Source organism: Mytilus trossulus, chromosome 4 (genome assembly GCF_036588685.1).
Source record: "Mytilus trossulus isolate FHL-02 chromosome 4, PNRI_Mtr1.1.1.hap1, whole genome shotgun sequence".
NCBI classification, from domain to species: domain Eukaryota; kingdom Metazoa; phylum Mollusca; class Bivalvia; order Mytilida; family Mytilidae; genus Mytilus; species Mytilus trossulus.
Window position 1 is genome coordinate 9,703,252 of NC_086376.1, and position 20,943 is coordinate 9,724,194.

At 32.8% G+C, this 20,943-nt stretch overlaps 1 protein-coding gene across 2 annotated transcripts in view; it reads right to left on the reverse strand.

The window, feature by feature from the left end:
• LOC134714621 (uncharacterized) overlaps positions 1-20,943 on the reverse strand; it is a 35,167-nt gene that overhangs the window by 2,854 nt on the left and 11,370 nt on the right. For both annotated transcript variants that reach the window (XM_063576013.1, XM_063576012.1), the window contains 2 exons: positions 1,108-1,830; positions 557-604 (listed from right to left, as the gene is read on the reverse strand). In XM_063576013.1, the coding sequence (XP_063432083.1) occupies positions 557-604; positions 1,108-1,830 (771 nt within the window). The remainder of the gene's footprint in view (positions 1-556; positions 605-1,107; positions 1,831-20,943) is intronic.

Sequence of the window (20,943 nt, forward strand, 5' to 3'; positions counted from 1 at the left end):
ATAAATTCATAAAACACATTTAAACCTAACCAGTATCTGTTTTTGTAGGATCAATGGAATTAGTTTCTAAATGCTAACAGTATTGAAGACTTGCTCATTTTGATCGGTCACTAGTCTAAATTGCACACTAAAGATAGTCGGTAAGATAAATTTGTTACATAGTGTGCTAGTGAGGTCACTAGAACACTATGTAACTAATAGTATCATACCAAATTGAAGATGGTTTTCACCATGTTTATTTCTTTAGATTGTGAAAATGTTTGTTGTTGTAGCATGTTAGAAGAGAGTATACATCAAAATAAGCTAGTACTCACTGGTAGGAATCATTTAATTGATTCTGTTCACATCATAGAAGATGGAGAATGAAGATTTTTAAGAAAATTATTTCATATTTTATTACAAATGAATTTGGTTTATACATTTAAAATCCACAATTTTCAAAGGTAACCTTACAAGGTACCACTATACAAAATATTAGCTACGACACTGAACCTTACTAAGCACCTAACTTCCTGCCATTTTAAGCATCAGTAAGTTGAATTGTTTATATACTAACCTATGCTACTTTGTTCCACCTGTTTGGCCTTTTGTGTCTTCAGTTTGACTAAAATGTAATGTATGTATATAGAGTTATTATCTTTATCAACACTAAAACTTAAAATTATTTACTGTCAAATAACAAAATACTTCTTAACAAAACAGTACTGCATGTCCTTCCTTTCTTCCTTAATCATTTTTTGTTCATAGAAAGATAAACACTAACGAGCAATTAGTAAATAAAATAAATGACTGGAAATGAAAAGTTATACTTTTACATGAACATGTATACATTTTTATTTTAGAATTTGTATGTTATATATCAGAATAAACGTTAAATGTGTGTCTTTTACCAATGTTTGTCCATATATGAAAAAATAATGCATTATTTTAAATAAGTATATATTATTAAGGCAAGGATTTTGTAATCACAAAAGAACTTTTCAAAATTTCTTTTGAAGGTTGGATGAATCTCTGAAAGATAAATTTGAAGTAATCAAAATACATAAAATCACAGATATAGTTTTTATACTGAATTACATTATTTTTGAGTTATTAAATAAACCTTACATTGTCTCTTCATGTCTCTGTGATTCTTGTCATGTATTTGTCTCTTACTGATTGTTCCACTCAATTCATTATGTTTTAGTGTCAGTTTGTTGTCCAAAGGTTTATCTTGATGTAGCAGATCAGACATCTCAGACATTACAGGCGTTCTAACATATTCTTTATTCTTTTTACAATTCCCATGTGGCATCAACCCAGGAAATGTTCCAAAATACTCTACTAAGGCAAGATGATTTTTATGTCCTCCCAACCATGACACACGTCTCCTGTATGACGTTGTCTTCTTCAATATGCTATAATGTCTAAAAAGTTCAATAATATTGTCTGACAAGGGTTGAGTATCCAGTGGATAGTACATACTTTTCTTTTTGACTTGCTTTGTATAGCAGAACTGGTCTCCTTTTTTATATACAGTCTTAAGTGTGCCTTCTGGGTTAGTAACATGGTAACTTTTCACACTTGATCCCTTCATTTTATTGTATACACCACAGTCATCAGGGAAATTATAAATGGCATCCTTTTTACGTCTTTTTACATTTTCATCATTTTTTACCACAAAATAAACATCATTTTTAATTCCATCTGGAATACTGGCATGAGCTTTTTCATACACAAAAGATGTCAGCGTCTTGATAACTTCGTCTGAGTCCAAAAACCCTTGGTTGAGACATCCATTTGACAAGGAGTGGATATTAGGGGTCAAAGTCCTCAATTCAGCTGAACCATCTTCATAAGGAATAAAAAGATAAGTTATCATAAATGTCTTTATTCAATTCATTATTATTTGTTGGATACTAACTTTTGTGGTTTTAAAAGGCTTTGTCTGCGGAAATTTGCAGAGCCATGAAATAATCAAAGAGCAGAATGCTCTGAGGGATACGATTGCCATAGTTTTCATTGACACATGTATAGCAGTTCTGCCAAATTTTCATTAAACAAATGCATGAGATTTGGCCAAAATTCAAAAGATCAAAGAGGAAAGAAATAGAATCAAGAATACTGTTGCAAAAAAAGCATGAACATGCGCGAGTCTCAAGCATTTTTGGCCGGTAACCCTGGTACAGCTGGATAGTATCATTCTCTAAACTAATTCAACTGCACATGCAAAATGTAACAATCTGAATAGTCACTCAACTTAAAGAATAGCCAATCCCCGTTACAAGTGTATGAGCCATGTACTTATTGTGTTTTATCGAATTATAGTTATCCTGTACCATTGTAAACTCGTACCATTAAAAAACAAAAAAACTCGAACCATTGCTAACTCGTACCAACTTATTTAAATGCATTCAAATGGTGTTAAATGATGAATATACATGATATACGTTACTTTCACCCAATACCTCTTAAGTCTGTAAAATGTATATAATTTGAAAGTACAATGACCAATTTGTAGCTTATGTTCCTTGTATATTGGATAGAAAATACTGTGGAAGCATACCTGCCAAGTTTTCAAAATACCCATGGGGGTTTGCATGCAAGATGGCTGTCATACTCCTTAAAAAACCTTCAAGGGGCCTTCAAATTCACTGTAATGTTGTTTTTGGCTTCTTCATACTTTTATAAGCCTCAATTCATTGTAAAATTAATTGTTTTGTTAAAATTGTGGACATAATTGCTCTTTAAAAATTTCAATTTGGGAGCCTCCATGGGGGAAATCCCCCGCAAATAGTGACAGTTGGCAGGTATGTGGAAGATGTAGATAATTAAGGTATATACAGTTTCACCCGAAGAAAATTTTTCATGAATAATAAAATCTTAGCAGTTAGTCAAAATGATTGCCAAAATTATTTTTACTGTCTATAAATAAATGTAACAATAAAATTTAACTGATTCCTGTTAAGGGGGTCCGCATTTTCCCAGCAAAAAAAGCACATGGCTTTCAACAATTGTAAACATAGCATTCAATTTGTGATCATGGATTACAGCTTTAATTAACTTAAATTGGATATATACATATTCAACATGTTCAATTTTAATAAGGTACAGTTAAAGCAATGTTTTAACTTTCCTCTGGATTAAGTTCTACAGTGGCGGATCCAGAACTTTTCCTAAGGGGGAGCCCAAAAAAAGGGGGGGCTGGATCCGCCTATGTTCTAGTTTGAAAGATCAGTTTAAACATTAATGCTTTAAAACATTCTTTATTTTTGTCTAAGTTTTCATTTAACTCCTGTGTAAAATTCAAGTAATTCAACTTTATTTCTATTAAGTTTACAAACAGAAACCCATAAAACATCATATTTTTTATATATTTTTCTGAATGTTACGACTTCCCAGTAGTACAAGTTAACTTTTTTGGTTCCAATGCCGTGGTACGAGTTAACTTGCTTCAGTATCTTATCACCGTAATTCTAGGAGGAACCCTAAACTGGACCCCTATCAGATTGTGTTCACTTATCGCTACACTGACCTTCGGTGCGAAGCTATATATAGAACGGCGGACCAGTTTAGGAGGAACCCCATTTCTTACTCTTTAATTATTGAAGTTCCTTTATGTCAGAGGGCATGACTCCTTTCCGTACACACTCCTCTGTTTACATTGAGATCGTTCTTAATATAATACAACGTTTACCAGCATTAACGAGTTAATTCTTCTTGACGAATACTTCGAAAAGGGAGACAACTCGAAACGATAACATGGAAGATTCCATTTCTGCTGAAGGGGTGTTATAGGTAATTTTTACGATGAAACATTTATTTTAATTTAAATTATGCATGTGATTTTTAAAAATTATGCAACGACAATAGCCCTCCATATGCAGACAGACATAGAAAGAATCCCATGAGTTTCAAATTAATCAATGAAGCGGGGAATCACTCAATCTGATACCCCTTGAAATCAGGAAAACTACACGCATGTGGGGTCTCACTAATTAGGGACAAAAAGCGTCAAGAAGCGACAAGAAGAAAAATAATAAGTGACAAAAAGCAACAAGAAGCTTTTTAGCGACAAGAATACATTTTGTTATCACATACATTAAAATATTTTTTAGGATTATATTGAAAGATGAAGAAATAAAAAAAATTCGATGAAGAGATTGTGTACTTTTTATTATCATATTGATAGATGTAGAAATTAAACATGTTTAAGAGCAAAGGAAATGTAAACGCTATAAAATGAAAATAAAAACAAAGATTTGTCACCTTCCTTTTCAAGGATTTAATAAAACAAAAACATGAAATATTATTTCCTTCCTAACTGTACAATTAATTTTTCCTGATAGGACCAACATTAGCTGTGGCTTCACTCTAAGGTAATACACAATTAAGAGCAACAAATGAGATTAACTAGGTGCGTGTCCTTTGTTTTATTGCAACAATAACATCCATTAACACTTTCATCAATTACACGCACCACAATCAGGGCTTCCAAAACGGTCATATATTCCGGTCATTTGTATAATGTCCGGTAAAAGACCGGCTGAGAAAAGCATGAAACGGTCATATACTTTTTAGTTTTCAAGGCTTTTTCGGTCATTTTAATATAATCCACGATCTTTTTGCCTCAACATTTTGCCTTTAACAGCCATACATTTCCGGTCATAAAAGTGACATGTTGATTAATTACTATCAAAACAACCCTTACTTCAGAACTTTCTAATTTTAATCAAGGCTAATTAGTTGTTGGACAGCTGAAAACTACCTGTTCAGGTGACAGGTAAACTAATTTCAGTACCGGACATCGCCCATTCACAATTACTTTCGTACATTTCAGCGGTTTGTATCTAATTGATTTAGTCCAAAAGATCAAATTTATAATAAATACATTTATAAACTTGATTTCTTGAAACATTTAAAAAGGTTTTACATGAAAAAATCGTCAGAACTACGTTGTATGAACAAGAACACGTGTGCGCATGTGCAGAGGTGGGAAATTCAATTATGCATCCTACATTACTTCAAAATTCTAAAACTATCATTGATACCTGTACCTAACGTTCATTTCAAGTATTTTGTTGAAGAAATAACGTGGAAAGAGCTTCTTCGCTCAGTCGTGCTATGTAAACGTACACGGATTTTACGTATCCGTTTATGGTCCATGTTTTACCATTGTCAAGTCAACATCCGGTTTTGAAAAATGTGACTTTAAGGATGTTTGCTACTCTATGTTAAAATAACAAGCTTTTCAATGGACTATTATATTTTGATAGAATATAAATAAAGTAATAAAAAAAGCCAAAACAAATTATGACGTGTGCTCGTTTTCGAGATATAAGCCATTGAAAGTTTGGCGGGAAATAATTCTCTCTAGACTTTCCGTATATTTAACATTGAAACCTTTTTTCTTTCAAAAACCTTGAAAAAATAACAAGGATTTTATAAGATTTTCAACGAAGATTTGTTAAACTATGTTTAATCGAATAATGGACAAAAAATTAGGGGTTAATGGGCTAATTATTTAAATGGCATTACATGGATAAAACCAGAGGATACCGAATATTTATCAAAAATTCAAAAACATGAGAAGCGAACTTCCTTAAAAACGAAAATAAAGTTCTTGACAACGTCATTTTGCACAATTAAAGAGTCTAATGCATATATGAGTACACTGATGTGCACACTTTGAATGATGCAATGCCAATTTTAACAGTTTATGTCAGAACATCAAATTCATATCAAAGTAAAGTTTAATATCGTTTTTAATCTAATGTCAATCATTGGGATGGCCATCTGATTACCATAATTGCCTTTTGTGACTTAGTCTTGGGGATTAAAATTCGGATCAGATATAAAATGTCCGGCTGGCTCAGAAAAATTTTGGAAGCCCTGACCAGAATATAAAATTATTGTAGTGTACCGAATAGTGAACACCTGTTGAAAACTCAAGATTGTCATCAGTTTCCTTTAATCTTCAATCTATATGCATAAACATGATAAATATCGTTAAATGAGACAATACACTAAATAAAATGATGAAAAATATTCACATTTTTATTATGTTTTCCTCTTGTTTGATTTCAGTTCTTTAAAATTTGTATTTCACAATTTGTGTATGAATTTTCTGGACAATTATGCACAAATAATGCATTTTGCAAGTTAATTATATATTGTACAAAAATGGTTTTAAAAACAAATAAAAAGACAAAATATACTTCCTGTGATACCTTATAAAATATCATGTAAATAAATGTAGCAACTGAATTAGATTTACAAGTTTCATTTCCCCCCTATCAAAATTAACTTTCCTGTCGTTGAAATTGTTTTCTTTTGCATATTTTTTTAATATTTATTTCGAATAAGTAATATAAATAAAAAAATGTTTTCTTGTCGCTAAATAGTTTCTTGTTGCTAATATTATTCTTCTTGTCGCTTCTTGGCGCTTTTTGTCTCTACAATTCTTTTTGTCTCTAATTAGTGAGACCACGCATGGAGATCTCTTATCTAGCGGAATAAAACTTTAATATTTATAAATTTGAGCATTTTTATACAGAATGGACATAATATCAATTTTTGATTTTTTTGCGAAGTTTCCCTTTAATACATAAACAAACCGCGACTTGCGATTTGGAACAAGAACGTTTATTAAATGATATGATGAATGGTTCTCCATTTCTTTATGAGAGTACAGTATCAAATATCAGTTTCATAACGGTAAAATATAGAAATACTCCACTTCAGTTCTTGTGACAGAAATAGAATTATCGATCGGCTTTCAGAGACATATAAGGCACAAAATGTGCACCTGAATATAGGTATCTTGTTTTGTAACCCCCATTCACATAATGGTTACATTGGTTACATTGGTTACACCCATACAAACTATCATTGATTATTCACAACTTCAACAGTTTATTTGTAACTTTCCTTCACCTAATGGTTACATTGGTTACACTGGTTACACACATGCAATTTCTGTTACCATGGCAACCCGGGCAACCCGGGCAACCCGGGCAACCCTTGCATGACGAATCAGGTTGGTAACATTCATGGAGAATCGGGGGGAATTTGGTTACAATGGTTACATGCATGGGGAATCTGGTTACAATGGTTACATATATGGGGTATCTGGTTACAATGGTTACATGCATGGGGAATCTGGTTACAAAATGGTTACATACATGGGAAATCAGGTTACAAAATGGGGAATCTGGTAACATGTACGGAGAATCTGGTTACAATGATTACATGCATGGGAAAGTTTGGTTGCAATGGTTACATACATGGGGAATCAGGTTACAATGGTTACATGCATGGGAAGTTGGGTTACAATGGTTACATACATGGAGAATCAGGTTACAATGGTTACATGCATGGAAAGTCGGGTTACAATGGTTACATACATGGGGAATTAGGTTACAATGGTTACATACATGGAGAATTAGGTTATAATGGTTACATACATGGGGAATAAGGTTACAATGGTTACATACATGTAAAATCAGGATACAATGGTTACAATCTGTTACATACATGGGAAGTCAGGTTACAATGGTTACACTACTTGTGACTATCTTTTTATTGGTGGCCATAAAACTATGTCCACCAGGATGGCTCTATGTGTCCATCATTTTACCCCCTGTTGCTAATTAATACACAAGGTATTCAAGGATAAAGGGAATTCATGTCTGCATTGAAGTGTTAAAATTACATAACTTTGATACAGGTAAAGTGTCTCAGGTAAAATATATGTGTTTGTCAAATTTAATTACTGTGATTATGATCCCAAAAAAAATACAAAAAAATTGAAATAAAAAAATCAGTTGAACCAGAGACATTTGAAACAGAGTGTTTAATCTATAATTCTATCAATTCATATAAATGTTATTTTTTACATGTACTTTTTGACAACTGAAGATTAAATGAATGTCATCTTCATATGATAATACAAACTTTCACAATGCCTGTCTTTTTCTATTGAAAAGGTGTTTCTAAAATTAATTTTCCAAAATCAAAATTGTTTATATTTAGCATGCTTAGAGAGACTGATCTGCATTCAATGTTGTTTAACAAATGTTTGAGATAATATTTTTAGGACTTATTTTTAATAAAATTTAGGCAATTCATTATTTCTCTATTGAATAAATATATTCAACATATATTTATTACACATACATGGCATATTTTCATAATTGATTTATTAATTATTACAGCAAAATTTTATAATATTTTTTATTGTCATATAACTGAGACTCTGACTACTAGCATGATGGGTGTGTCTAAACACTGCTTAGGAGTCCTTAGTGCACCAAGGACTAAGGACTCCTTAGCAGTGTGCAGACGCATCCTAAGTGCACTAAGGACTAAATGGGGTGCTGTTACATGTATTTTTTTCATATTATGGTAAAAAATAATATTTAATGCATAAATTACAAATTTTATAAAAAATTAATCATAAATAAACGAAATATTCAACATTATTTAGACATTGGTTAGCACACATTAGTTTAATGTGTTTTGTACCCGTATCTCTATACAATTTATTTTTACTTGCAAGTGTGCTTTAATGTGATAACAGGCGAAGATGGACATGAGTTTGAATAGACTGCAATGGAGCTGAAACACTTTCGCTTGTTTCTTGTGGTGCACTTTTCAAAATTTATTTTAATATATTAAGACATTAAGCAATGTAAGAAAAAAAAAGATTTAAAGAAGTTTTAGTTGAGAATATTTCTGTCGGCTTTTTCATTTTTTTCATGTGATATATTTAGGTTAATATATTCAAATAATAATATAATAAAATCATATTGTATTACAAAAAAAGTATTTACACATCATGTAGTAAAGGCATATTTTTAAGGCATTCATACGAAGGCAAGCATTCTCTTTCTCTGTCAAAATTATATTTTTAGCTCTAAATTAACACATACTGAAATTTTTTCGTAATACTGTACTAAAAACTGTGGAACATTTACAAAAAAATAATTTGTCTCTTTTATATATTTGAAAATGAAACTTAATCTGACTAAAAAATGGGGAAATGATTTTTTCAACTTCTTTTATACTTTTAGAAGAAGAAAAAAATGTCTTAACATATACAAACAAATAAGTATTGTATGAAGCCTTTGTAAACAGGGTTCAGTTCAATATTGTAGCAGCTACGTAGCTGCTACAATATTGAACTCAATCCTGATATCAAACTGGTCAAAAACTAGTGATTTTGATAAACCCCAAGGACGCCAAATGATTTTTTTTCTGAATTCAATTGCAATTTTTAGTGAAACCATTTGTACATACACGCATCTTTGTCGAAATCAAAATGAAAACAAACACTTATCTATATATCTATTTCTTATGTCTTCGTATCTCTTACATAACAAGCTGACCACACTCTAACTTATTAGTCAGTTAGTTGGCGCACATCACAGTCGTGCACCTGTGACAAATGACTGACAGGAAAGAAGTAAAACAAAAACTAAATTATTGTTTTTTTCATCATTTTTAATAAGAACAACACATTTAATTGTATAAATCTTTTTCGATATAATTGTTTATTACTTAAAATAAAAAAGATTATGATTGTTTAATCAGTTGTTATGTCATTTGGGGTACGTGTCAAACAGTCAAACAGTTCATTGATTTTTGGCATATCAAAGAAAAATAATGTTGAATTTCTTGTCTATTTATGATTATTTTTCTATAAAATTTGAAATTTATGCATTAAACATTGTTAAATAACAATCTCTAACATAATATGTAAAAAGAATACACACAACAGCACTCCTTTTAGTCCTTAGTGGCAATGTATAGTCGTTAGTGCACTAAGGAGCCCTTATCAGTGTTTAGACGGCAGCAGTCCTTTGCGCTAATAACTGTTTTTTAGGGATATCATTTGCACCAAAATTTGCTGAATATTTAATAAAGATTTGCCAATAGAGAAGAAAATAGAAGCTTTTGCTGATTATGTTTTAGCCAAATATGTTGTTGACACAGTGCTTTGTTCCGACATTGAGACAACTCTCCACAAGAGACCAAATAACACAAAAATTAACAACCATAGCTCAGTCTTCAAGAATGAGCAAAGCTCACACCAATTAGTCGCAGACCTGCCAACTATCCCGATTTTCGCGGTATCATCCCGATTTTTACGCCTCAACCCGAATCCCGATATCGGGATCGTAAAATTAGTCAAAATCCCGATTTTCAACAAATATACCCGAAAAAATTATTGTTTACCGATTTTAAAGTTTTTCTGATCTATTTTAAAAAATCAATCATTTTACCTGGGGACATATTATTATGACAAGTTAATGACCCTACGCTAATCAACAGTCACAACAGGTGTCATAATTAGTGGTTGTATGTAATCAGATTACCTAATGGGTCGTAACAGTCCTCAAAATTAATTTTATACACAAATTTGGTCAAACAGCCTTTCAATTTTAATCAATTAATCATACAAGCACAATTTGCAACATTTGCCGTAGTTCCACAGCAAAATCATAATTAATTGAAAGATGAGAACTGTAATGAACTCTCAAGAAAACATCGTTTATCTTGAAATCTGTTTAATTTTTGAAACCAGACATCGTGTGTCTGTTGATTTAAAATCGACGCCATTTTGTATACACCTCTACTGTGTTACTGTATAAGCCTCCGCCGGTAAGAGCACCTCTGAATACAAAGAAAGATAACTCAAATTTTTATCCATTTTCTCATTGATACTGATAAGACCATGAGTAAGACTAAAACAAAATCTGTCTTCATCCTTCTTACTTTAGGACATGTAGTTTTAGGTGTTTTGAGTCAAGTTTCATAGATGAGAAGGTCTTTGAAGGGGAAAAGGGGGGGGGGGGGGGGGTCTCTACTTTGAATCCTTTATTTTTAATGCCATTTTCTCTATTCTTCAGTTATTTTGTCAATTTTATAATTTAAAAGTACAAGAATCATGCAAATAAAAGAAATCAAGGCCTATAAGCTCATCATTAGTATACCAAAAGAAAAAAGAAGAGAACTTAGACTATTTTAGGAGTAAGAAACATTGCTCACAGAAAAGTCACTAAAATTGTAACCCTTAAAATCTTGTCGCGCGCTAAATCCCCCATGGAGATTTTCAAAAGTTGGCAGGTCTGTAGTCGAACTAACTATAAAATTCAGTTGAAAACGTCTTATCTCATCAGATGGATGCAAATAGAAAGTACTACACAATGGACCTGGTCAGGTACTTGTATATCCAAACAACAAAAAGACACATTAGTTCAGCCTCTGAGAAAACTTGCAGTTACTGATAGCTAGTTCAAAGCCACTTACAACAAATAAATATCATGCCTCTTTAGGCTAAATTCTTGTTACCCTATTTTATGGATTTTCTCCAAACTTTGTAGAGTGCCAGAATGGAAGTTATTAATTATATTATTTTTGATGATTTTTAAAGTTTAGTTAATTGTTCAATTAAAATATTCGTTAATAAACCTTTTCATTCCCCCAATTTTTTTTTAATAAATAATAATAAAAAATATGTTTTCATTTTCTTTCTTTCTTTAAATTCATAATAATTCAAACCCTTTTTGCTTTTTTTCTTTTCTTAAAATGTGGCAATTTCACCAAGTTCACTAATTATTTTTACAGTTAAATACTTATAAAAACACCTATTGTTATTATAAAAACATCCATCGAAATATTTTTGTTGGCATTCAAGGAATAGGTAAAATATAAAATGTTGGCATTCGAGGAAGACACCAAGTCAAGAATTACCATCATGACCATTAATTATTCAATTCTTTATTGGATATGATCAGTGTGTATATGTGTCTGATATGGTTGATTGCACATGATAATTTGCAATTTGCTCAAAGTTGCATGGTCATCAGTCATGTGAAATGTGCTGTTTAAAAAGTCATTTAATTGCTAAGTCATAATATCTGTTAATACCAAATTTTATTTATGGTACGTTTTATATGCTCATCTTTTCTTACATCACATAATAGAATAGAACAAGGACGTATATTAGACTTCATTGAATAGAATAAAATAGATTTATTCCATATTGATAAAATATTAGTAGGTTTTTCTATATGAATGGGATTTTGAATAAATAAGCATATTCACCTGCGGAAAAAGGATATTCACTGCGCAAAACGTCGCGTGCTTTTACGTGTATAATTTTGCCGGTAAAAAAAGTTTGATGTACAATTGGTTTTGGTAAATATTTCCATGACATTAATTTCTCTCGGAATATGGAATAAAACATTTACTGTCTTTTGTCTCGGTAAATGTGTGGTTTTATTGACTTTTGAAAAACTGATATTCACTGAGGCCAACTTTTGAAAAACTGATATTCACTTCGGCCGTTGGCCTCAGTGAATATCAGTTTTTCAAAAGTCAATAAAACCACACATTTACCTCACCAAAAGACAGTAATTGTATAATATTGCATGGCCAATTAGTGGCATAAAATCAGATACAATTGATTTACAACAATAATAGTCACTTGTAAATATATATTTAGTAATTTTATCAGCATTGGTAAGAATCAGAGCCAAAAACCACACATATATTGTGAATAAAAGAATAAAATTACATTATATCAGAGACATATAATACATTATGTATTATATGTCTCTGATTATATGCATGCATTCTCAAATCATTTTCTTGACTTAGTGTCAATATTCATGCCTGATCTCCTTATTAATTCAAAACAGTCACAAATATAACAGAAATAAATTTTTCTTGGGTCAAGATCATGCATCTAGAGGCTGAGCCATAAAAATTTATAAGATTTATTTAAATTTTTTAAATTATAACAATTGTGAGAAATGTATTGACAAACATCTTCCCTATGAATATTATAAAGAGTACATTGTAACTAAAAATGAAGCTCATCTTCAACTTTACCAAGTGAGCAATTTGAACAATGACACCAGCGGGGGATTCAGAATTTTTCAAAAAGGGGGCCCCTGACTGACCTAAGGGGACCCTGCTCCAGTCATGCTACAGTGATTCCCTATATAATCAACCATTTTTTTTCTCTCACAAAAGGGAAGGGCGGGCCCTCCTTGATCTGCCTTATTTTTATTTGGACACTCAGATCTTTCTATATGTTTTCAAATATGTCATATATATGCACACTGTGCTTCTAAAACACTGATTTGTGGTCATAAGTTTCAAAACTTTTGTTTCCGGTGCACCAAAGACAAGTACTTTGCTGTTTTGTAAGCACCAAATACCACCAAAAGATTTTCAAGTCCCATCATGTTTAAGTCCCAGTTTATTCAAGGATTTGTATAGTTTAAGGTTTATTCTAACAAGTTCAAAAAATATTCCTGTGACTTTCTTCTTTCCTACATTCTTAAAGGAGATCGCATTCATAATGCTATGAAATGATTCAATGCAGTCTTATTTACTTTCATTATTTTAACCAGACATATATAATACATTATAATCTCTGTTCCATGATATTAAAACAATTAAATTTTCATTTTCATTTGGTGGGAACTTTATGTAAACTATATTTTTATTCGTTTATTTTAGAAAATCAAGCCCAAAAATTAATAAATTATAATAAAGACATAAAAATAAAGTTCTATGACAGAGAGACAAAGACATAGATTATCTTATCAACCACTTCTTCAACAATCTGTTTATTCTTGTTGAATTTTACATGACTTGTGTGTATCATGTTTATAGTTCTGATATATACAAATTTTAAATTTCATTATAATGTCTTAAGTTGACAGATTCTAATTCCGACATTTTGCTAGTTACACATTTTACATGTATGTTAAATTTTCAATATATAAAGGGCAGGGTTTTACATTTTAGGTCTAACCTTTTTTTTTTTAAGGGTTTATTTCAATACTAAGTTATTTGTCAATATATATACATGAATACAAGGACACACTTTTATTTTTAATTCAAGAATTCTGATATTATATTTATTTTTCAAACATGTCTTCTTTCTTTACTTTTAAACATGTTGAAGAAATTTACAACTTTCCAATTGAAACAAATAATTATATAGATATATGCCATGCAAATATGAAATATGAAATAACAGAGACATATAATGCATATGTAATATGTCTCTAGAATAGACAATACGCAAGATGTTAACATTTATAAATTAGGTATTAATCTGAGTTTGAATTAAAAGTAATTAACAGGATTAAGATTGTAAGTTATACCCAGAGTTTAAATTATATGTAATAAACAGAGTTTGGATTGTGAGTTGTAAACACATGATAAAGTTAATATTACATTGGGGAAGATGTTTATTGATTCATTAAATTTGAGGCAAGTTTTAAAAATGGAATAGCATAATATGATAAAGTTAAACTAAAATAAAGAGTAGAAGATGTTGTTTGTATTTTTTTTCACTGTTCAAGATTAACAACCAGCATATTATTTTATTTTTTTGGATTGTCATTGTCAACACACAGAGAAAAAAAATGTAGGACAGTAAGTCACAGGATAAAATGTCACAGACTAAAAGTCACAAATCATTTTTTCTGATTATTTTCTTTGAATAATAACTGATTATTTCTACAAAAATATTTTTGTATTTTTCTTGAACTATTATATATTAACCAACTTTGTAAACAAATTTATCAAAAAAATATAACAGATGATCAAATAATTGTTAAAAAAAAACAAAATGTTAAAGTAGTTTGTCACTAAATAATAAATTAAATGGCTTCATGGTGCCAAGAAATATATCTTTAGCATGATTGAAATTAAATAAGTCTTGACTTTTCAAGTATAATGACACATTTCCTAAACTTTAATATGAATATATGAATTAAAAAGTAAATATTTCAAGATATTTGTCTTTTATATTTAAACAATTGTCAATAAATTATTTGTGACTTTTTGTCCTACCAAATTAGTGACTGCATGTTCTGTGAATTTTTGTCCTGTGACTTTGTCCGTTTACCAAAAAAAACACACCATCATAATCACTTAAAATTGGTGAATTCAGATAAAACAATTATTTAAAAGAATAATCCCAGGCTGAATGTTATATTAAAGTAATTGATCTTGACGTGAACATTAACAAAGTCCTGCTTCTAGTGGAGTTTAATGACCTTGACTAAGTTGGTCCTGAAATTACTGTGTTATAGTAGTCTCTGAGGTCTGTTGCAGAAAAAAATAAATTTATTTTACTCACAGAAGACACCAAGTCAGTTTAGATACTTGTACATGCATATCCAGACATTTTCAAACAGATTTATCATAAAGTATAAATGTGTCGGGACAACAACAGACTTTTAAGTTATGACCTTGAAAAGTCCATTCATAGTATGTTGAGACAAACTCATACCCAGTCTTCCAATTGTGATATAGAACCTTGTGTTACAATTTCAGAGAGATCCATACACTAACACACAAGTTGTGGTTCCTTGAAACTACAATATAAATGCTTATTTTTGGTCCCCTTTTTGGTCTCTTATTTCTTAACCTTTGGTACCACAAACCCCAAAATCAATCCAAACTTCCTCTTTGTGGTATTGAACATTCTAGTAAAATTTTATAGAGATGCATTCATTAAACCTTTTTGTCTTAAAAACCAAATGTGTCTTTGGGCAACACAGACGACATCATATAAGACCGGACATAAAACTTATTTAAAAAAAAGTTTGCATTTTTAAAAGAAATATTATTAAAATTTAATAGATTTTCTTTTGACAAGGCTTATGAACAATTTTCTAAACAGTGAAATGAATATAATATGTTACTTAAATTTACATATGATTTAAACAATTCACCAAAGTTTCAGGTATATAACCATTGTAACCTAATTCTCTATGCATGTAACAATTGTAACCTGATTCCCCATGTGTGTTACCATTGTAACCTAATTCTCCATGCGTGTAACCATTGTAACCAGATTCCCCATGCATGTAACCATTGTAACCTGATTCCCCATGTATGTAACCATTGTAACCTAATTCTCCAAGCATGTAACCATTGTAACCTAATTCTCCATGCGTGTAACCATTGTAACCAGATTCCCCATGCATGTAACCATTGTAACCTGATTCCCCATGTATGTAACCATTGCAACCTAATTCTCCATGCGTGTAACCATTGTAACCTGATTCTCCATGCATGTAACCATTGTAACCTGATTTTCCCATGTATGTAACCATTGTAACCTGATTTTCCCATGCATATAACCATTGTAACCCGATTCCCCATGTATGTAACCATTGTAACCTAATTCTCCATGTGTGTAACCATTGTAACCTGATTCTCCATGTATGTAACCATTGTAACCTAATTCTCCATGCGTGTAACCATTGTAACCTGATTCTCCATGTATGTAACCATTGTAACCTAAGTCTCCATGTATGTAACCATTGTAACCTGATTCTCCCATGTATGTAACCATTGTAACCTGATTTTCCCATGCATGTAACCATTGTAACCTGATTCCCCATGTATGTAACCATTGTAACCTGATTCCCCCATGTATGTAACCATTGTAACCTGATTTTCCCATGCATGTAACCATTGTAACCTGATTCCCCATGTATGTAACCATTGTAACCTAATTCTCCATGCGTGTAACCATTGTAACCTGAATCCCCATGTATGTAACCATTGTAACCTGATTTCCCCATGCATGTAACCATTGTAACCTAATTCTCCATGCGTGTAACCATTGTAACCTAATTCTCCATGTATGTAACCATTGTAACCTAATTCTCCATGCGTGTAACCATTGTAACCTGATTCTCCATGTATGTAACCATTGTAACCTAAGTCTCCATGTATGTAACCATTGTAACCTGATTCTCCCATGTATGTTACCATTGTAACCAGATTCCCCATGCATGTAACCATTGTAACCTAATTCTCCATGCGTGTAACCATTGTAACCAGAATCCCCATGCATGTAACCATTGTAACCAGATTCCCCATACATGTAACCATTGTAACCAGATTCCCCATGCATGTAACCATTGTAACCTGATTCCCCATGTATGTAACCATTGTTACTGTAACCTAATTCTCCATGTGTGTAACCATTGTAACCTGATTCTCCATGTATGTAACCATTGTAACCTAATTCTCCATGCGTGTAACCATTGTAACCTGATTCTCCATGTATGTAACCATTGTAACCTAAGTCTCCATGTATGTAACCATTGTAACCTGATTCTCCCATGTATGTAACCATTGTAACCTGATTTTCCCATGCATGTAACCATTGTAACCTGATTCCCCATGTATGTAACCATTGTAACCTGATTCCCCCATGTATGTAACCATTGTAACCTGATTTTCCCATGCATGTAACCATTGTAACCTGATTCCCCATGTATGTAACCATTGTAACCTAATTCTCCATGCGTGTTACCATTGTAACCTGAATCCCCATGTATGTAACCATTGTAACCTGATTTCCCCATGCATGTAACCATTGTAACCTAATTCTCCATGCGTGTAACCATTGTAACCTGATTCTCCATGTATGTAACCATTGTAACCTAAGTCTCCATGTATGTAACCATTGTAACCTGATTCTCCCATGTATGTAACCATTGTAACCTGATTTTCCCATGCATGTAACCATTGTAACCTGATTCCCCATGTATGTAACCATTGTAACCTGATTCCCCCATGTATGTAACCATTGTAACCTGATTTTCCCATGCATGTAACCATTGTAACCTGATTCCCCATGTATGTAACCATTGTAACCTAATTCTCCATGCGTGTAACCATTGTAACCTGAATCCCCATGTATGTAACCATTGTAACCTGATTTCCCCATGCATGTAACCATTGTAACCTAATTCTCCATGCGTGTAACCATTGTAACCTAATTCTCCATGTATGTAACCATTGTAACCTAATTCTCCATGCGTGTAACCATTGTAACCTGATTCTCCATGTATGTAACCATTGTAACCTAAGTCTCCATGTATGTAACCATTGTAACCTGATTCTCCCATGTATGTTACCATTGTAACCAGATTCCCCATGCATGTAACCATTGTAACCTAATTCTCCATGCGTGTAACCATTGTAACCAGAATCCCCATGCATGTAACCATTGTAACCAGATTCCCCATACATGTAACCATTGTAACCAGATTCCCCATGCATGTAACCATTGTAACCTGATTCCCCATGTATGTAACCATTGTAACCTAATTCTCCATGTGTGTAACCATTGTAACCTGATTCTCCATGTATGTAACCATTGTAACCTAATTCTCCATGCGTGTAACCATTGTAACCTGATTCTCCATGTATGTAACCATTGTAACCTAAGTCTCCATGTATGTAACCATTGTAACCTGATTCTCCCATGTATGTAACCATTGTAACCTGATTTTCCCATGCATGTAACCATTGTAACCTGATTCCCCATGTATGTAACCATTGTAACCTGATTCCCCCATGTATGTAACCATTGTAACCTGATTTTCCCATGCATGTAACCATTGTAACCTGATTCCCCATGTATGTAACCATTGTAACCTAATTCTCCATGCGTGTTACCATTGTAACCTGAATCCCCATGTATGTAACCATTGTAACCTGATTTCCCCATGCATGTAACCATTGTAACCTAATTCTCCATGCGTGTAACCATTGTAACCTAATTCTCCATGTATGTAACCATTGTAACCTAATTCTCCATGCGTGTAACCATTGTAACCTGATTCTCCATGTATGTAACCATTGTAACCTAAGTTTCCATGTATGTAACCATTGTAACCTGATTCTCCCATGTATGTTACCATTGTAACCAGATTCCCCATGCATGTAACCATTGTAACCTAATTCTCCATGCGTGTAACCATTGTTACCAGAATCCCCATGTATGTAACCATTGTAACCTGATTTCCCCATGCATGTAACAATTGTAACCTAATTCTCCATGCGTGTAACCATTGTAACCTAATTCTCCATGTATGTAACCATTGTAACCTAATTCTCCATGCGTGTAACCATTGTAACCTGATTCTCCATGTATGTAACCATTGTAACCTAATTCTCCATGCGTGTAACCATTGTAACCTGATTCTCCATGTATGTAACCATTGTAACCTAAGTCTCCATGTATGTAACCATTGTAACCTGATTCTCCCATGTATGTAACCATTGTAACCTGATTTTCCCATGCATGTAACCATTGTAACCTGATTCCCCATGTATGTAACCATTGTAACCTGATTCCCACATGTATGTAACCATTGTAACCTGATTTTCCCATGCATGTAACCATTGTAACCTGATTCCCCATGTATGTAACCATTGTAACCTAATTCTCCATGCGTGTTACCATTGTAACCTGAATCCCCATGTATGTAACCATTGTAACCTGATTTCCCCATGCATGTAACCATTGTAACCTAATTCTCCATGCGTGTAACCATTGTAACCTGATTCTCCATGTATGTAACCATTGTAACCTAAGTCTCCATGTATGTAACCATTGTAACCTGATTCTCCCATGTATGTAACCATTGTAACCTGATTTTCCCATGCATGTAACCATTGTAACCTGATTCCCCATGTATGTAACCATTGTAACCTGATTCCCCCATGTATGTAACCATTGTAACCTGATTTTCCCATGCATGTAACCATTGTAACCTGATTCCCCATGTATGTAACCATTGTAACCTAATTCTCCATGCGTGTAACCATTGTAACCTGAATCCCCATGTATGTAACCATTGTAACCTGATTTCCCCATGCATGTAACCATTGTAACCTAATTCTCCATGCGTGTAACCATTGTAACCTAATTCTCCATGTATGTAACCATTGTAACCTAATTCTCCATGCGTGTAACCATTGTAACCTGATTCTCCATGTATGTAACCATTGTAACCTAAGTCTCCATGTATGTAACCATTGTAACCTGATTCTCCCATGTATGTTACCATTGTAACCAGATTCCCCATGCATGTAACCATTGTAACCTAATTCTCCATGCGTGTAACCATTGTAACCAGAATCCCCATGCATGTAACCATTGTAACCAGATTCCCCATACATGTAACCATTGTAACCAGATTCCCCATGCATGTAACCATTGTAACCTGATTCCCCATGTATGTAACCATTGTAACCTAATTCTCCATGTGTGTAACCATTGTAACCTGATTCTCCATGTATGTAACCATTGTAACCTAATTCTCCATGCGTGTAACCATTGTAACCTGATTCTCCATGTATGTAACCATTGTAACCTAAGTCTCCATGTATGTAACCATTGTAACCTGATTCTCCCATGTATGTAACCATTGTAACCTGATTTTCCCATGCATGTAACCATTGTAACCTGATTCCCCATGTATGTAACCATTGTAACCTGATTCCCCCATGTATGTAACCATTGTAACCTGATTTTCCCATGCATGTAACCATTGTAACCTGATTCCCCATGTATGTAACCATTGTAACCTAATTCTCCATGCGTGTTACCATTGTAACCTGAATCCCCATGTATGTAACCATTGTAACCTGATTTCCCCATGCATGTAACCATTGTAACCTAATTCTCCATGCGTGTAACCATTGTAACCTAATTCTCCATGTATGTAACCATTGTAACCTAATTCTCCATGCGTGTAACCATTGTAACCTGATTCTCCATGTATGTAACCATTGTAACCTAAGTTTCCATGTATGTAACCATTGTAACCTGATTCTCCCATGTATGTTACCATTGTAACCAGATTCCCCATGCATGTAACCATTGTAACCTAATTCTCCATGCGTGTAACCATTGTTACCAGAATCCCCATGTATGTAACCATTGTAACCTGATTTCCCCATGCATGTAACAATTGTAACCTAATTCTCCATGCGTGTAACCATTGTAACCTAATTCTCCATGTATGTAACCATTGTAACCTAATTCTCCATGCGTGTAACGATTGTAACCTGATTCTCCATGTATGTAACCATTGTAACCTAAGTCTCCATGTA